This window comes from Haplochromis burtoni, unplaced genomic scaffold (assembly GCF_018398535.1).
Source record: "Haplochromis burtoni strain Fernald_Lab_line unplaced genomic scaffold, NCSU_Asbu1 Contig_219, whole genome shotgun sequence".
Classification (NCBI taxonomy): domain Eukaryota; kingdom Metazoa; phylum Chordata; class Actinopteri; order Cichliformes; family Cichlidae; genus Haplochromis; species Haplochromis burtoni.
This window is the reverse complement of record NW_024582580.1, coordinates 977,792-995,951: the sequence shown is the minus strand read 5'-3', so window position 1 is coordinate 995,951 and position 18,160 is coordinate 977,792. Positions and strand designations below refer to the sequence as shown.

The window sequence follows — 18,160 nt, the reverse complement described above, 5'->3', positions numbered from 1 at the left end:
GTGTCGAGGCAGCTTTTAGAACTGACGAAGCTTCTGGAATGAGAGGTTAAATGTTTTTAGGATCAAACAGGAAGGACAGTTGCCTTTAATTCAACCTCTTTAGTGTTTCATGAGTCATGACCTGGATGACTATACAATCATATAACTCCATCATCTATTGTCTGGTGGATGCAAATAGTTGAGCAACAAAATGATTGAGCAGATAATTGCCTTGACTGTTGCAACAGTCAAGGCAATTATCTGCTCAATCATTTTCAAGCTGAAAAAAGTCATGTGTTGTTTTTTTGTGAATGGAAATGGGAAGGCTTTAGAGAAAAAGCTTTAGCTGGCAACAGTGTTTGTGTTCCACTCTGGGGCACTATACTTTTCCCAGTTTGCCGGGACTACATTCACATTATTCTGTTATCTTCTCCTTTTTTGGCAGCTCTCTTTAGAGACCCTCACACCAGCCCATCTACCTCCATCTCACCCTGGCCCTAGCAAACTCCTCTGTCACACCATTACTCTGCATGTCCTCCTTCCCTACATCCATGAATTTACTCTGTCATCTTCCTCGTCTCTTGCTTCCTGGCAATTCCAACATTCGCCATCCAGTTTATCCACTGTCTCCTCTGCAAATGTCCAAACCGTTCAACCTGACTTTCCCTCTGATATGCTAAATTCTAATAAACTCGTCTCTTTCTGTCAGCGCCATCATCTCCAAACCATACATCATAGCAGGTCATACCATGTATTGTTTGTATCCAAATTCTTAATAAAAACACAATAGTTCTATGTAATAGAATTATCCTTATCGGTATTATATCTAATACTGTATTACAAATATATATTATTCAAATATTAAATGTATTAAATTAGATCTTGAATTTTATCAATGGGAAACGAACGTTAGGCTAGTCTCGCGATACTACGTTCTCCATGCGCGTGCGCAGCCTCGAGCACGGATGAGCTGAGTTGGAGGATCATGGCGGAGCGCAGGAGGCACAAGAAGCGGATCCAGGTAACATCAATTTAATTCATAAAAAAACCCCGGTTCCTGTGGGTCGGGGGGCATGGGTGAAAGTGGGCGCCGGTTTATGACCCACTGCTGGATCTTTGTTGACGGCAGCGTCAGCGCGGGATGCTGCGAGCAGGCGCCAGATGAAGCCAGAGGATGGAAACGGTAGCTAGCGTTAGCAGGCTAGCGAAAACAAACGATAGGATTTGTATTTTAACGCGACCTTTCCAAGCTGGTTCTTGTGTGCGCTCCCAGTAGCCATCATGTCTTTGTCTAGACTTCACGATTAGGTCGTTGTAGTGTCTGCTTAGTGGTTCCTGGGGTCGGTTTTCATTTTATCTTGGATTGAACTGGCTGGCTGCAAACGTTGGCTGGCTAAGCTGCGTCAGCTTTAACCAAGCGTGTTTACATAACGTGTGGGAACTTAATTAATGAGTCTATGCAGCGCATCTCCACATAACTGACTGTGCAGCAGACTGCAAATTAGATCGGCTCCAGGAGCAACAGTTTAGAGACGTTACAGGTCACGTTTGCATCACTTGAAATACGCCTGAGGTCATTGTTGGTCTGTTTTGCGTGTCCTAAACCAAAACTTCTCAGTTCAGATTTATTTATAAAACTCCTAAACATTAAAACGAGTCATTTCACTGCGATATATATATAATAAAGTTAACACAGCAAACCCATTTGAGCCACACTTTGAGGCAGTGGGGAGGTAAAACAATCCTTTGAAACGGAAGAAAGGTCCTGCGCAGTGTGGACAGGCGGCGGGTCGGGAGAAGATTTGCATTGACAAACAGAAGATGATAATAAGCTCTTGGTAGGTTAGCGGGATCAGTAACAGTTACTCAGTAGGAAACAGGAGAATGGGCAGACGGGGGTGGGGACAAAATCACCTGAAAAGAACACAATGGGGCTCTTATCTAAACTGGATAGAGGTACATGAGATCCAGGTGTGCATAATCGCTATTTAGGGTTGTTTTTGATTTGGTACAATTGTATGGTCATATTAATAATTTAAAAAAAAGAAAAATGTTAACTAGATTTGTCCAAGTTGAAATAAAGTTCATACAAAGAAAAGGTCCATTTCTTTAAGGTAAAAAAAGAAGAAGAAAAGTTTAATTCTGTTGTCCTGCAGTTTGCTTCACAAAGGAACTGGCAAGCAGGCTCACAACTATAAATGAGGAAAACAGTTTGTTTCTTTGGTTGGCTGTAGCATTTTTGTCCTGCAACGTAAACCACATCGCCTCCTGCAAGTATTTCCACTGCTGCTGAATTTAAAGCGGCTTAGCATATATGGTTAAATATGTTAAAAGTGGAAGAGAGCATGTTAAAATGAGAGTGCATATGATAATCTGTTGGAATATGTTGCAATGTAAAGAGCTCTTACATAAGTTCTGAAAGACTTCCTCTATCAGTCCTTATGGCAGTGGAGCTGAATCAGTCTGTTAGAGAAGCTGCTGCTCCACTGACTGCCGGTGTAGAACTTGGACACAGCAAAAAGTAGTGCAGTGAACTAAGGTGAGCTGTTTTCTCTCAGTAATATAAATATTTGAGGGTCAGATCCCTCTGGGACTCATTTGCCAGGGAGAGAAGTAAGGAGCAGGCGACTGACTGATGGATTGGTGCAGCGTCTGCAGTAATGTGGATGCATTGGTCTGAAAGAGCTGCGTGAGAAATCAACGATGTAGATTTGCTGGTTCATTCTCCATTCACACCCCCACCCATGGCTTGAGTTCTGGGTAATGACTGAAAGAAGACATTGTAGATACAAACAACAAAAGAGTGTCCTCCAAAGACGAGCCCCTCCCAGATAAGCTTTGTCTTTCTAGAGGTTGTCACACTACTCCTCCATATCAATAGGATGCCCCCTGAGGTGGTTCGAGCAGGATGCCTCCGGCCACCTCCTGAGTGAGCTTTTTAGGGTATGTCCAGCCAGATTTGAGACCCCAGGGGAAGATCCAGGACACTGTAGAGCTTGAGTCTCTTGGCTGCCTTGCCCTGGAAGAGGTGTCTGCAGAGAAAGCGGTGTGGCTACCTGTGCTAAAACTGGAGTCCCCCTGGCCTGGATTAGAAAGTGGACTGCATTGGATTATAGTGAGATGTGTCTAATACTTAGATTATTTTCATCAGTGACCACGGGAATCAGTTTACAGTCTTGAACAGGTCCATCCTACCTGATAACACTCCACGTGTTTCAGCCAACAGCTCTATTACAGCACATCCTGTTATCTCATTTACGAGCCTGCCAGCCTGCTTTTTATTTTACAGCTTTCAACAGTCAGAATGTCCTGAAGCCAAGACTATTATGTCCGTATACTGGAGTGCTGTTTCCTCCCTTATACTTGATTTAGACTTCTAACTTGCGTAGTAACCGGAAACCCCTTTAAATGTCTACACTGCAACCTTCCACACCATTCGAGTTGTTGTGGTATGCATCGGCCACACGTGTAGTTGCAATTCTCGGGAGGTGCACGTCAGGCTACGTAGAAGGTTACAGTGTTGGGTTAAAATGAGTTTCCAGTTACAGAGTAACTTATGAAATACATTACCTGGTGAAACATTATTCACACACATGTGGGTCAACAACCAGATGATGCCGTAGTTATTGCTTTTCTTTTTTTAATTATTCAAATGGCATCCCCATTGTGTTTTTAATGTTGTTAAATGTATAAATATACGGCTTAAAATGTAAAGTGCTTTTAACTACTGTGCAAAATGTTTAGGTAAAAAAAATAGCATTTTAGTTCTTCTGCAAAAATCAAAAGTAAATATCTTATTTTAGATTTCTAGACGTTTGTTAGTATCCAAGTGAGTCTGTTAAAACAGCAGAGGAACAGGTAATTGTTGTCGGGAAACAACTGAGCTCCGTTCACATGTTCAGTATAATTTTGCACTCAATTTAAGTAGTCCTATTCACTCATTAGTGTTAACCACAAATTATGGGATAGCTCAGACAGAACAGCACAGGAGAGAGGAGGGAGACGGGGAGAGCACAGACTCATCTTAGTGGACACAAAGGTGTGGGCTAGAAGCTGAACAGCTAAAAGCTTTTTACTATTTTTATTATTATTTTTAAAAACAGCAAACCGGAGCAGCGGGCTAATAAAGAACTTTAGGAAACTTAAGAGTCGTAGCTTTTGTCCTAAAAATAATTTAAACTCCCCAGTGCATACGTGCTCCTGTAAGCCATGCTGCAATTTTAAGGTCTCTCAGAGTGTATCAGCAGTCCCTTCCAGATTTTCTGCAGAAGCACAAAGGAACAGGCAGGGTGGATGACCAAGAACATAGTGGAGCCTGTAAAGGACACATTTGGCTGGCTTTCCTCGAAATCAGATGACAGTGCAATGAAGACAAATCTCTAGTCAAAGAGAAGTCTGGACAAATGTGGCCCTTAATGCAAAACCAGCAGCCACAAAAAGCTGAGGTGTGTGACTCACCTGTGTTTTTAAAAAAAACCCAAAAAAAACAGGTCGCAGATGGTCTGCTTTGTTCTTGACTTTATGGTTTCACAGCTTTACAGCACAAAGAGCCTGTGTTTTATTCTTGGTGTGGCACACTAGCAGTTAGTGTTTACATACTGAGAGCGGTTCAGTTCACATGGTTAACAGAGAACGGCTGATACTCCAGTGATCAAGCCAGGTAGATCATATAGACGGTGACGCAGGGGCTTCCTGTGTAGCAGTCTCAGGTAACTGAGCTGTGTGTGATGGATACCTGCTTCTCCAAACAAAGGCTTGTTTGATGGCTTCTTTTCCTCTTCATGTTGTGAACCGGAGCAGACTCGACTGGGTGAAGCAGAGCTGAGTACCACTGGCGTGTTTTTCAGTGCTGAGCAGACAGTGCAGATGTTGTGATGAGTTGGAGGAGGGTCTGGATGCTCTGACAGATTTCTGCAGTTTATGAAAATCGCACTAAAAACAGACAGAAGCTCTAGAAGAGGAGAGAGCTTCTGCCTTGCTTTTAGTTACCTGTCAAGTATGATTACAAGGAATCTAGCTTTTAGTGCAGCTTGATCCCAGACACACTGCTGGTGTATGAGCTTGGGACAGAGAGCATAGCCACAGATGTTAGCCACAGATGTTTGACCTTCTCATCAATGGTTTGTCATTCTGGCAGACAGAGTTGGTTTAAGTCCTGATAAATACGACTTTGTCACATCTGATGAGTCTATCGATTGGTGGCAGTAGCCCAGTTAACCTTACTGTATGAAAAATGAACATTTCTATTCAAGTAGAATCCTACAGCCAACTTCAAATGATGACTTCTATAACAGTGAGGGACACTGACCTCCACCACCTCTAAAACTGAGCTGACCATACTTGATGGGAAATACAGATGGGAAATTAAATTTATCGATGTTGCTTTTAATAAAATTGTCACATTTTCTTGTTAGCTAGAAATCTAGATCACAGGATTTGTGATATACGAGTGCATTGCTTTTACTGGCTCGTAGTCGGTGAGTTGGGAGACTGAACAGATTCATTTGATGCCAGTGTATCTATTCTCAGCTGAATTTCACAAAATATGTGAAATTCATAATTACAATAAATTAGGATAAGGATGTTTTCCTCTTGGTCGCTTGTCTGCATTTCTGTGCCAATTCCTCATTTCACCAGATGGGAAGACTGCATGTGACACGTTTTTTTTCCTCTGCTCTTGCAGGAGGTGAGCGAGCCCACCAAGGAGGAGAAGGCGGTGGCCAAGTACCTTCGGTTTAACTGCCCCACCAAGTCGACAAACATGATGGGCCACCGAGTCGACTACTTCATTGGTTAGTTCTTCGCCTGAAGTCTGTGGCCTCTGTCTGCAGAACACACAGATGGAGCAGAGTCTCCGGCACAATTAATACAAACCAGCACCATGTTGGATGTTGCAGTATTTGTGTGTCACGTTGGTAAAGAGCTGTGAGATTTTCCACATGTTTCTGCTGCAGTTTCACTCACAGATCTGACTGTCCCACACAGTGTTTATGTTTGATTTGTTTTTGTAGCACAGGTGAACCTTTTTGTCAGTTTTGGGAAGTACTGTTGACTCAGTAGTTGTAGGTTGTGCAGGTTGTGACTGCTGAGGTCAGCTTTTCCTCCTATCTCATGACCTTACCAGTTCTTACCTTTGCTGTGGGCTACAGTAGCTCCAGGGCCCAAATGAACATGTTTGAAATAACAGTGTGGCCTATAGCTCATGTTGATTCCAAGATAAACAGCAGCCACTGTCATTACTGAATGTCATCTAATTTTCTACTAGGCCAAAATCTGCAGAGTCACATGGAAGGTTTGGACTCAGTGGCCACAACAGTGCACAACATTCAGTGCAGTTTAATATTGCACTTGTTTTTTGTGTTTGCCTCTATTTATTACTCTACCTATTTATTTCTGTGTGTTGTTACATTTCTCTATGCATTTCTGTTCACTTCAGTCCAATGTAAGTGTTAACAGAGATTTGCCGTGTTGTGGCGTTAATGTCATTTTAACGAGATTAACGCTGACAGCACTAGTGGGAACACAAGGAATATGACTGCACATTTACTCCGACATCATCCTAGTGCAAAGACAAGTAGAAGCAGACAAAAACAACAGTACGCATGCTACAAACTTTACCCGAGTTATTTAGACAGCCTTTAGCACATGATTCTCCTTATGGGGACCTGATATGTTTAATATGCTGCTGAGAATATAGCCCAGAAGAAGCGTATAGTATAGCTATAGGAAAGAGCCATTTCTCTGTAATAAACTCTCTTTTCCAAAGATGAGTGATTTCTCGATCAGATAAAAAAAATTTTTTTATTACTTTGTTGTTTCAGCAACATTAAATTCAAAAACTGTACTTTTGAGTTAAAATATATATTTATAATTTTAATAAATGACAAATTAAAAAGACATGAACATTTTTTTTTTGTATCGAAAAAATATCGAACCGTGACACCAAAGTATCAAACCGAACCGTGAATTTTTTGTATCGTTGCACCCCTAATAGATATAGATAGATAAAATGATGAACAGGAGCCAACATAATTACATCACTTATTTTTAACATAAAAATAGAAAAGGGATTTATCATCTGAATCTGCAGCTTCTTTCAAGTTACTGTTCCAAAGTGACCAAAAAAAGTCAGCAATTAGAAGTTTTTAGTGATGATTACGTTGGACTTCTTCTCGAGTACCTCCTGCTGTGCCTCATATTGTGTTGATCAATAGCTTGGAAGCAGAAGTTAAGACTGTTTAAGGCAAAAGAGTGTGAAAAATAAAAATCTATGTACTATTTCATGTTAAAGGCCGTCCACATCACTGATGCATGTTGTTGTTGTTGATGTGCCTACTGCTCTGTCTCGTATTGTGTTTATTAATACGTTGAACAGTCCACAGAGTGTTTTGTCATTTCAGTACACCTTCAGTGCTGTGTGTCTGTTGCATCTCCTCATTTAGCCTCCAAGGCTGTGGACTGTCTGCTGGACTCCAAGTGGGCCAAAGCCAAGAAGGGAGAGGAGGCTCTGTTCACCACCAGGGAGTCAGCGGTGGATTACTGCAATAGGTAGCTGCCCCGTGGAACACATCCTACCACACAAGCTAGGTTTTTATCACATAACAGTATATTTTTGCTTCTAGGCAGTAGAGTTACTAGCATGTGGACTAACATGTGGGGTTGCAGCTAACCCTTACTATACATATAAACAAGATGGAAATAACCCCATACAGTAAAGAAGAGCTCAGTGAATACAAATACCAGTGCAAAGGACTAACAAGTTTAAGTAGTGTTTATTTCCGGTATTTGTTTCATCATTGATGATGATTTCTTTATTTTGTCTAATATGTTAGAAAGTTAAAAACACCAGCAAATACTTAAATCTGAGAAGCTGGAACCTGAATAAACTTTTTACAGAATTATTTGAATGATTAAAAAATGTTGAATAACTGATAAAAAAAAAAAGATTATCCATATGCTTATATAAAACCTTTTTATTAACTTAACTTTGTTTCCATCTAGCACAGCTATCAACTCTTGTAAACTCACCAGTCATTTTACTTGTCGGTGAATTACGCACATTGGTATTTACAGCCCTTCATTATCTGATGTCCTCTTTCTCTATTTGTAGGCTTCTAAAGAAACAGTTCTTCCACCGAGCTCTCAAGGTGATGAAGAAAAAAACAGAGAAGGACACCAAGAAAGAAAAGGAGAAGGAAAAGCCCAAGAGTGACAGCAGCAAAGAAGAGGAGAAAAAGGGGAAGAAGGAGAAAGAGAAGAAGAAAGAACCCGAGGCAGTTGAAACTAAGAAAGAGAAAAGTGTATGTGACCCTCTGAATACAAAATGAAATGTGCCTTATTCACTGGGATAATAACAGTTTACCTTCAGCTGCTTGTTCCCAGGTGGAACCAAAGTTGCATGTTTGTTTCGAGTTACCTTGACCCAGCTGATGGGATCATCCTAACCTGACAGTAAATGGGCGGATATGTTGACTCTGAAAGTTTAAAGTGCGCATAGAGACAGATCTGTAGACGTCCTGGAAAGACACCCAGTTCAAAGTCATATTTACATGGTGTCTGGTCTATGTCGGCAAAGAGAAAGCATGACTAAGCTGAATGTTAACAACATACCCTGACAATTTAAACTCCACAGTTTAAATTAACTTATAACGGTTCAAATAAAGTATATTTTTTAAATGTACTTTTGATTTGATCGGACAGGATGACAGTCCTGGGACCCCCAAAAAGAAGAAAGAGGTGAAGAAGAAGTTTAAATTGGAGCCTCACGAAGATCAGCTGTTCCTGGATGGAAATGAGGTGAGTACGTAAATGGTAAATGGCCTGTATTTGTATAGAGCTTTACTTAGTCCCTAAGGACCCCAAAGCACTTTACACTACATTCAGTCATTCACCCATTCACACACACATTCACACACCGGTAATGGCAAGCTACATTGTAGCCACAGCTGCCCTGGGGCGCCCTGACAGAGGTGAGTGCGTTTGCAGGATTGTTAAATCTACACAGGAAGTGCTTGTGAAGTACTCAAAGCGTGCCTCTCTCCTGCAGGTGTACGTGTGGATTTATGATCCCGTCCACTTCAAGACGTTTGCGATGGGTCTGATTCTTGGTAAGTCAGCTGAGTTCTTCTCCTCGACTATCAAAAACAGAATGAAAGAGTTATCTGACACGAATTTTCCTGGTTTTTGTCTTTCAGTTATTGCGGTGATAGCGGCCACACTGTTTCCGTTGTGGCCAGCTGAAATGCGTGTTGGCGTGTATTATCTAAGTGTTGCAGCTGGCTGCTTTGTGGCCAGCATCCTGCTTCTAGCTGTCGGTAAGTGCAAACAGTAATAAAATCATTGGTCCGGGCAGGGATGTGATGAAATTTGTGCCAATACATGTTGTAGATGAGACGCATTTCCACAGCTGAAGACTGTGTTCTGTATTTATTTAGTGAAAACTGTGCCATCTGTCAGAGGGAAATCTCCGCAGTTCCCACCCCTTTTCTCCACTTTTGCAATGTAAAAGATATTCTATGAAAAATTAAGGCAGCACATGAACAATTTTAAGTTGGATTTCTGCTGAGATAAGTAGAGGATGGTTCAGGGTCAGCTGATCCAGCAACTATAAGTTTTATCAAAAAGGAAGGTTTGAAGTTTAATCTTAACAGTAGAAGGTTCTCCCAAATCTAGACTGGGAGCTGGTTCCACCGACGGAGGGGTCTGAAAGCTAAAGGCTCTGCCTCCCATTCTAATTTTAGAAACTGCAGCAGAGGATTAAAATTGGATTCACAAAATAACCCATGGGGACCAAAAGCGGACGGAACCTGATAATTCAATTCAATTCAATTCAATTTTATTTATATAGCGCCAAATCACAACATAAGTCGCCTCAAGGCGCTTCATAGATACAGAGAAAAACCCAACAATCATATGACCCCCTATGAGCAAGCACTTTGGCAACAGTGGGAAGGAGAAACTCCCTTTTAACAGGAAGAAACCTCTGGCAGAATCAGGCTCAGGGAGGGGCGGAGCCATCTTCTGCGACCGGTTGGGGTGAGAGAAGGAAGACAGGATAAAAGACATGCTGTGGAAGAGAGACAGAGGTTAATAACAGATATGATTCAATGCAGAGAGGTCTATTAACACATAGTGAGTGAGAAAGGTGACTGGAAAGGAAAAACTCAATGCATCATGGGAATCCCCCAGCAGCCTATGTCTATTGCAGCATAACTAAGGGAGGATTCAGGGTCACCTGGTCCAGCCCTAACTATATGCTTTAGCAAAAAGGAAAGTTTTAAGCCTAATCTTGAAAGTAGAGATAGTGTCTGTCTCCCGAATCCAAACTGGAAGCTGGTTCCACAGAAGAGGGGCCTGAAAACTGAAGGTTCTCCCTCCCATTCTACTTTTAAATACTCTAGGAACAACAAGTAAGCCTGCAGAGCGAGAGCGAAGTGCTCTAATAGGGTGATATGGTACTACAAGGTCATTGAGATAAGATGGGGCCTGATTATTTAAGACCTTGTATGTGAGGTATGTATTAAAGTATGTAATAAACTTTTCTTAGCTTCCAGGAGACTGATTGAGGCAACTACCAATGAGAGCGCAGGATACTGTAAATGGTCATATAGCCTGTTAGTAAATAGAATATAGGGTTGCCTAGGCAACCGTAGCCTGGTGTGTCTGTAAGCAACCAGCTGTCAGCTTTCAGTGTGGACACAGCTTAAGCCTGCAGTCTGAGAACAGTGTCTCATTAGGTTAATATGATACTGTGAGGTCTTTAAGATAAGATCAGGCCTGATCATTCAGGACTGTATGAGGAGAAGGACTTTAAATTGTGGTTTTAACAGGGAGCCAGTGATGAGAAGCTAATTCTGGAGAAATATGGTCTCTCTTTCTCCTCCACTTTTTGATGCCAGGTGTGTGTTAAGTTTATCTCACTGCTTGGTTCCTGTCTCCTCAGCTCGCTGCATTCTCTTCCTCATTATCTGGCTGGTGACTGGCGGGCGCCATCACTTCTGGTTCCTGCCCAACCTGACAGCAGACGTTGGTTTTATCGACTCGTTCAGGCCACTCTACACCCATGAATACAAGGGACCTCGAGGCAGCGAGAAGAAGGGCACAGACAAGTCAGACGAGAAGGACGGCGGCACTTCCACCAAGGCTCAGAAGTCAGACAGCGACGAGAAGTCGGACAGCGAAAAGAAGGATGGCTACGAGGAAGAGGAGGAGGATGAAGAGGAGAGTAAAGAGGTAGGGCGGGAGGAGGGTAAGGAAGCGGAAGGGGAGGGAACGGAGGAACGCCAGTCAGACACAGACAGCGACCGCCGAGAGGATGAAGGCTCACAGCACAGCAACGGAAACGACTTTGAGATGATCACCAGGGAGGAGCTGGAGCAGCACACGGAGGAGGAGGAGGAGGAAGAAGAGGAAGATGAAGAGACACAAGAAAGGAAAGAACGGTTTGTGAGTGAGACTAAACCTCAGACTGCTCAAACATAAACTTCTTCCAATCCCATCACTCTCTACTTCTCTCTGTCCTTCCCTCCCTCCCTGCTGTGATCCCAGGACCTGCTGGTCCGGCCTCTCTGAGGCTGCAGAGAGGTTCCATCTCTTGTTGTTGAGATCTTCCACTAAAGTACCGAGATAGACGCAACACTGAAAAGTTAACACCCACAACAATGGGGAAACAATGTTTAAAAAGAAGCCTTACGGTGGATCCGTTTCCTCCCACCCAAATGTTATTTATGTATAAATGAAACTGCCACCGGACACATTTGCCTGAGGAATCCATCAGACCAGACCTCCTCCACTTTTTTCTTTTTCTTTGTGTCAGTTCAAACCAATGTCTCTTATTTATATCCCATCAATGGATTCATTTGGATGTTTTGTATGTGAGGTCAGACCTAGAGTAGGTATGAGTTTAAAGAACGACGGTGTTAAACTGACCAGTAAATAAAACACGTTGTTTTTTGGCCACCTTTTTGTCATAGGAGCTCTGTATTGTCGGTATAATCCACGGTAGTTCTGGAGAAAGCCAGGAAGCCACTGTTCTCTCACATTTTGTGGTAATTTAGCAAGCCAGCTGTGCCAGGAGCGGTGAGTCTGATAGCTTTCTCAGGCAGCAAAATGACCAGCGGGTCAGCTTTGAAACCTGAACCTCACCAGATGGACCAAAACCTGTAGTTTACTCAAAAGAAAAAAATAAGCAAATCAACTATAATGTGGCTGGATAGAGCTTCTGGACAGCAGAGCATTCAGCTCTTTGAGGTACTTGCTATTTTCAGTTTTGGGTTGTTTTTTTTTTTTAATGGCTTATGATCATAGTGCAATCCTGTACACACTGTGTGAAGTACTTCTAGTTCATGTTTAATAATGTGGGACTCATCTTTAACAGTTAGTTAAAGATGAGTCCCGGTGAGCAACTGGGATGCAGGGCCTACTTCACTGAAAACAAAAATTGCAACATTTGCTGTACAACTAAAGCAAGGAGAGGTAGAGTCGGCTCATTCATCTGCAAACAGAACCAGATAATAATGTTACGCAAACTCTAGTGCCAAACACAGCTCACGACGACGCACGCTTTAAGAGGGAGAGCTGAGCGCAAGGCGCGTTCGGGTCAATTAGTTTTGTTACTGTCCTGTCAAACTCAACACAACTTTCACAGAGAAAAAGCACAGCACGGTTGTCGTTAGTGTGCAGCTAAACTAAGACTTGTTGGTCTCAATGAAACCGTTTAAAGGCATTTGCACTAGACTCCAACCATGTCGGTCCCCGTCTCGTCTCGCACAAGCCGCCACACAGCAGTTGGCGGGCGTCGCTTTGTGAATCCAGCTGGCAGCTGTGGTCCCACTAACCGTGGTCCAAGCTGTTCCTTCACGTTATCTTCTGGCTAGAAATGTCTTAGATGCTGTTTTTAGTCATAGCGAGAAGTTTATTTCAGAATATAAAATAGAAATGTATCATTTATAAATGGATTCTATTGATATATCAGATATATGCATTTACTCAGTCTAAGAATCAAAGTTTGCCCCTGCTTTTCTGTAGGAGGTGTAACTTTAATCCCCAGAGTATCTATTTTTGTTTTTAATATGATCATAAAGTGTACTCATTATTTAAAGGTAACAACAGTCTATTAGATATCAGCATTTTTATCTGTCTTTTTTTTTTTTTAATACATTTGCCACAAAACTGTTGAGCTTGTGACACGGTGGGTTAGTTGTGTGGTGCCATGTGTCTCACAAACAGTGGTCAGTCATTAACTTGAGGTTTGCGTAACACTAACAGTGACCTGCCGGTTCCCCACACACTCTGATGAAGTAATATTTTAAAATAATCCACACAGCTTTCTCTACAACTCTTTTAGTTTCTCCTCTAGCCTTTGTAGTTTGTTGCTTTGTCTGCTGTACTTCCATTTAGCTCTCTAATGACCACGATGTCGTCTTGTTTATGTGTTTTTTTTCTTCCCCAGAAGGGGTAGTGTCTTTTTTTTTCCCTTCCTGAGTTGCCAGTGTGTCAGTGGCTGTTCTCTGAATATTGGCATAAATATTTCACAAAAGAGAGAGCAGAGGAAAAAAGATTCTCCCAGTTGTTCTTGACTGTTGCACAGTATCGGTCTGTTGTATATTGTAGTATTACTCTATGCTGCTACTGCTTCTCATCACGCATTTCCGGGAGAAATAATGAAAGTGGAAAAAAAACTGTAAAACCTCCATGTTTTATCTGTGGTCAAAACAAAAAAAAGTGTCTTTTGATCACCTAGTTGTCCACATTTGGATTGATATCATTCTCAAGACTGTCTCCTGCAATATTGGAGTATAATTTAATAAAATTGGATGTCTGGAAGTATATATGTATCTTATCATTGCAATAAAAATATAGAAAGTACAATGAGCACTGATTTTGTTTCTAATATTAGATCTGTGACCACCAAAAACAAATTAATTTTTTTTTAAACTACAATTAACGCCTCACATTTCGTCCCCCACAAATATTTGCAATACATGTAGCAAAGGCACTGATTAATTTAAAATGTTTTAGTTTAGCCCGTCTCTTCTCCTCTTCAAGATCTTTTGACTTCTGGACAGATTATAGGGCAGTGGGGGATTTTTGTGGGATTATTTCTTCAATGTCCTGCTCTGGCCACTCGTTTGAATGTGTGACTCCAACTCAACTTATCCCTCAAACTACCTGACCTTTTGTGTCAAGTATCATTGGAGCAAGTAAGCACTACAAATCAGGGACAGAATGGCTTTTTTTTTTTTTTTTCAGATTCCAGAATTTCCAAACCCAAAGAAGGACTGCATTCCCAAGGATCAAACTTCTTCGGTCCTGCCATGAATCTTCTAAGAGAGACCTGAAAGGACCTAATCTGATTGTACGTGCCAGCACGCTCTAGCACATTAAAAAAATACAAGGTGTTTTTGGCCACACCACACCAAATCTTCACCCAATCATCAGATTTGTATGAAAGCTTGTTTCTGCCTTTGAATTAAAAAAAAAAAAAAAAAAGTCAGGCAGAACAAAGTTGAAATTTTGAGGTATACCAAATTTGAACTTACCTACTGAACAAGTCAAAATTTTGAGATAAACAAATTTCTATTTCAGTGCCACAAACATTCAATTTTATTTATATAGCGCCAAATCACAACAAAAGTCACCTCAAGGCGCTTCATAGATACAGAGAAAAACCCAACAATCATATGACCCCCTATGAGCAAGCACTTTGGTGACAGTGGAAAAGGAAAAACTCCCTTTTAAAAGGAAGAAACCTCCGGCAGAACCAGGCTCAGGGAGGGGCGGCCATCTGCTGCGACCGGTTGGGGTGAGACATGCTTCCATTAATTTGCTTACCTGCGCTTTCACCCACTTCCTGACAATTAATTTTAAATACCTGGCTCACTGTGTGCAGCGCACCAAAACGTGAAGCAAAACATGGCAAGACTTACATCTAAAAACAGCAGCAGTGCTAACATCAGTCCAGAGGAACAGCAGTGAATGACACGTAATTGTAGAAAATGTGCTTATTGAATGATTTTTACTGGCTAACTAGAACTGCTAGTTTTCTCATAAGAGCTAAAAAAAACCTGATTTGATGAAGGGAGAGTTTGGGTTCACATAAAGATGAAAAAAGGGAAAAAAGTTTGTTTTTTCTTTATTTTTAAGTTTGGCTCCTGCTACATCTTTTAATCATTTCACAATCTGTTGATAACAACGGCGACACAGAAATCTGACTTACATTATAACTCAGGCTGAGAAGTTTGTAAGGCAGCTGAAACATGAAGTGTTTTACGGTGAGAACAGAAAGTAGGCCGTGAACTCCACAAGACGTTCATAAAGTAGAAAACAATCACATACAGTCGTCTTTGGTTTACTCCGTGATAGAAATTTCATTTTAAGTCGACTGTTTTCTTAAACTTGCTTCAAACTCCTGTCCTGAAAATATTCAGATATTACATAAATATGACGTTAAATAAATTAATCCTAGATTCTTGTATTTACAAATTTACATTTAAAGGTTGAGTACAAAGAGTATGTTTGCTTCATTTCAGCTTTCAGTGTATCTCTACGTTTATGTCGCTAACATCTAGCACTCTTACACTTATCATTGATGATTGTTTAGTACTCATGAGGAGCTTCGGGTGGTCATCATCATGCAATTGTTAAGATTTTTTTTTTTCCATTCCCGGGTAAGATGAAACATGCTTTCTTTCTGGAAGATACACATAAACTACAGTGTGTATTCACTGGACTGTAATGCGTTGATGACTTGGGGTGCAAATGATCACTGTGCACCGCTGATTTGGTTGCAGACGATTCCTCAGTTCGTCTCTGAACAAACCTGATCCCTTCGTTCTCTCCGGGCTGCTACAGAGAGCTTCAGCTGAATGTCTTTGAACCCCAAAAATACCAGTCAGTTTTCTGTGTCTGACGAGTCAGAGGTGTCTGCGAGTCGGGCCTGCCTCTTGCGTACGTTCCAGTGCAAACACTGAGCTAGACTTTCAAACCAGTCATACACCAGGTCGTGACAACAGATCGATGGCACCGGATAACAGGAGGTCGTGATCTTAATACTGTGGGTAGAAGAACAGACGGAAGAATCATCTTAAAACTGAGGAAAAAAGTATTTGTAGTGAATCTGTTACAGACGTCGACACTTGTGCTTACCAGTCTCCGTGCTGGATCTCCTGCCTCTTCCTGCCATCAAACGACACCCAGGCAGTGTTCCTGGCATCAGGGGACAACGTGATCTGTTTCAAGGAAGGCGAGGACAGACTGTCAGTGTTAGAGTTAAAACAACATCAGCCAGGCGAGCAGCTCCATTTTACTTTCTAACCAGCACTGACAAACTTACAGATGAGAACAAAGGGCACGTTACTCATTTTGTGAGCATCTGGCCATGAACCAAAGCACCAATGCAAAAACTGCTGTTGTTACCAGATAAAACAAAGTGACTATAATTCAGAGCGGCTGACAGGAACAATTTTATGAAATATATCCAATATTTCTCATTCAAACCCTTGTTAGAGCTGGTATAAGTAAGAGGGTTACTGGAGTTATTCCACAATGGTGGGGTAAAAATTTAATTAAGATATTTAAGCCTGTAATAAAGTGATGGACAGACCACCAGCCTCACAGCAAGAAGCTTGCTCGTTCGAACCGCCTGACCTGGTACCCGGAGGATTGTGGGTTTTCTCTAACAGTCCAAAGACTTGCATGTTAGGTTACCTGGTGTTTGTTTGTAGATGCCTCCAGACCAGTGTTAATGTCACTGACCAATACATTTCATCAATGGCCTTTTCTTCTGACAAAAACAAAACAATAGCTAAATAAAAACTAATGCACGAGGACAAAAGCTATGATGAAATGTACCGACACTTTTATGAATGAGCTGAAGATAGTCTGTTGAGACAAAATCCAATCAGAACTAATTAAGTTGTGTAGAATGGTGGTACACGTTTGGAACAGATCTTCTTGTGCAGTAAGGTTAGACACGCACATTTGTTGTGCCCATAAGACACAGTCTGAGCTGGGTTGGGGGGCGGCCACTAAATAGTACATGGACTGGTTCTTTTATAGCTTTTTTCTACTGTACTTGTTTTATAAACCATGCCTCATTCCCCCATTCATAGAAGCACTTTTTTTCCTATCTAAGATTCACACACTCACTCTCTGGTCGGATCAGAGAACAACTTGGGGTTCATCATCTTGCCCAAAGGTCTATTTTGTAAATCTTGGTGATACCATGTTTCAGAGAGGAGGATTATCTGTAGTACACTCATTGGCTGGTGACTTGTGACTGACATGTCATTAGCGTATGTGCGAACAGCTGCACAGTCAGATGCGACCATTCCTCTGTTCATCTTTTGGTTTTGTTTATTTTAAGCCAAGGTAGCAATGGTGAAAACACTAAAATATAGGCTTCAAAACGGGACTTCACTAACCAGTAGCTGATCTCATGGCAGCTGCATCCTTTATACTGTGTTGGCAGATCGTGTTGATGGCTCTATTCGCGTTATTCTGGCTCAAGGTGAATACAGTGAGTGAGTTTGGGCTATTAGTGTGGTGTGAAAGCGCACTGTTGTGTGGGGGGGAAAAAGATGCTGGATTTCTAGCAATATGGACTTCTATAGATTATGTTAGATTCATAATTGTTGTTTGGCAACATTTAAATATGATTTAGTTTTTTCCTTCCGTCAGCACTGAGAGAACATTTAATATATACAAAACACAATAAAGATGTTTCCAACCTCCTCCTTACCATGAGCTCCACCCCAGCAGGAACCACGATGGGCCTGAAAGAGAGCGAGTGGGGGCAAATGGGAGTGACCATGATGGCGGGGACATTGGGATGGATCATAGAAGCTCCTGCTGCAGCCGCGTACGCCGTGCTGCCTGTAGGTGTGGACACGATCAAACCTGGAGAACAGAGTGAGATGGAGGCAGTTTAAAACATTTTCCTTTGACTTTATTTGTACACAAACACTTTGTTTCAGCTCTAGTAGAAACCGAATCAGTGCTCTGGAAGAAGCACAGACCCACCGTCTCCCTGCACTGAGGTGATGAGTCGTCCGTCAAGGTACAAGTCCACGTTGGACAGGTAGGAGGAGGGTCCTCGATCCACCACCACCTCATTCAACACCTGCACATGTACGTACACACACACACACACACACACACACACACACACACACACACACAC

General features: G+C 41.8%; 2 protein-coding genes across 3 annotated transcripts in view; one reads left to right on the top strand and one right to left on the bottom strand.

The window, feature by feature from the left end:
* The first annotated feature begins 878 nt into the window (after positions 1 to 878).
* Positions 879 to 14,226, top strand: sec62 (SEC62 homolog, preprotein translocation factor). The gene is made up of 8 exons (XM_005936637.2): positions 879 to 1,000; positions 5,663 to 5,771; positions 7,422 to 7,527; positions 8,090 to 8,279; positions 8,680 to 8,775; positions 9,026 to 9,086; positions 9,174 to 9,293; positions 10,922 to 14,226. The coding sequence occupies exons 1-8, from the start codon at positions 965 to 967 to the stop codon at positions 11,458 to 11,460; spliced, it is 1,257 nt and encodes a 418-aa protein (XP_005936699.1). The 5' UTR covers positions 879 to 964; the 3' UTR covers positions 11,461 to 14,226.
* An 869-nt stretch (positions 14,227 to 15,095) lies between these two features.
* nadkb (NAD kinase b) overlaps positions 15,096 to 18,160 on the bottom strand; it is a 12,266-nt gene continuing 9,201 nt past the window's right edge. For both annotated transcript variants that reach the window (XM_005936636.3, XM_042226591.1), the window contains 4 exons: positions 18,001 to 18,100; positions 17,720 to 17,877; positions 16,126 to 16,208; positions 15,096 to 16,031 (listed from right to left, as the gene is read on the bottom strand). In XM_005936636.3, coding sequence (XP_005936698.1) covers positions 15,872 to 16,031; positions 16,126 to 16,208; positions 17,720 to 17,877; positions 18,001 to 18,100 — 501 coding nt within the window. In that variant the 3' untranslated portion in view covers positions 15,096 to 15,871. The remainder of the gene's footprint in view (positions 16,032 to 16,125; positions 16,209 to 17,719; positions 17,878 to 18,000; positions 18,101 to 18,160) is intronic.

Bases quoted from the DNA above. Each gene is read 5' to 3' on its own strand.
- sec62 (XM_005936637.2), top strand. From the start codon at position 965: ATGGCGGAGCGCAGGAGGCACAAGAAGCGGATCCAG. The intron at 5,772-7,421 runs GTTAGTTCTTCG...CTCCTCATTTAG, and splicing joins CCGAGTCGACTACTTCATTG to CCTCCAAGGCTGTGGACTGT. The intron at 9,087-9,173 runs GTAAGTCAGCTG...TTTGTCTTTCAG, and splicing joins TGCGATGGGTCTGATTCTTG to TTATTGCGGTGATAGCGGCC.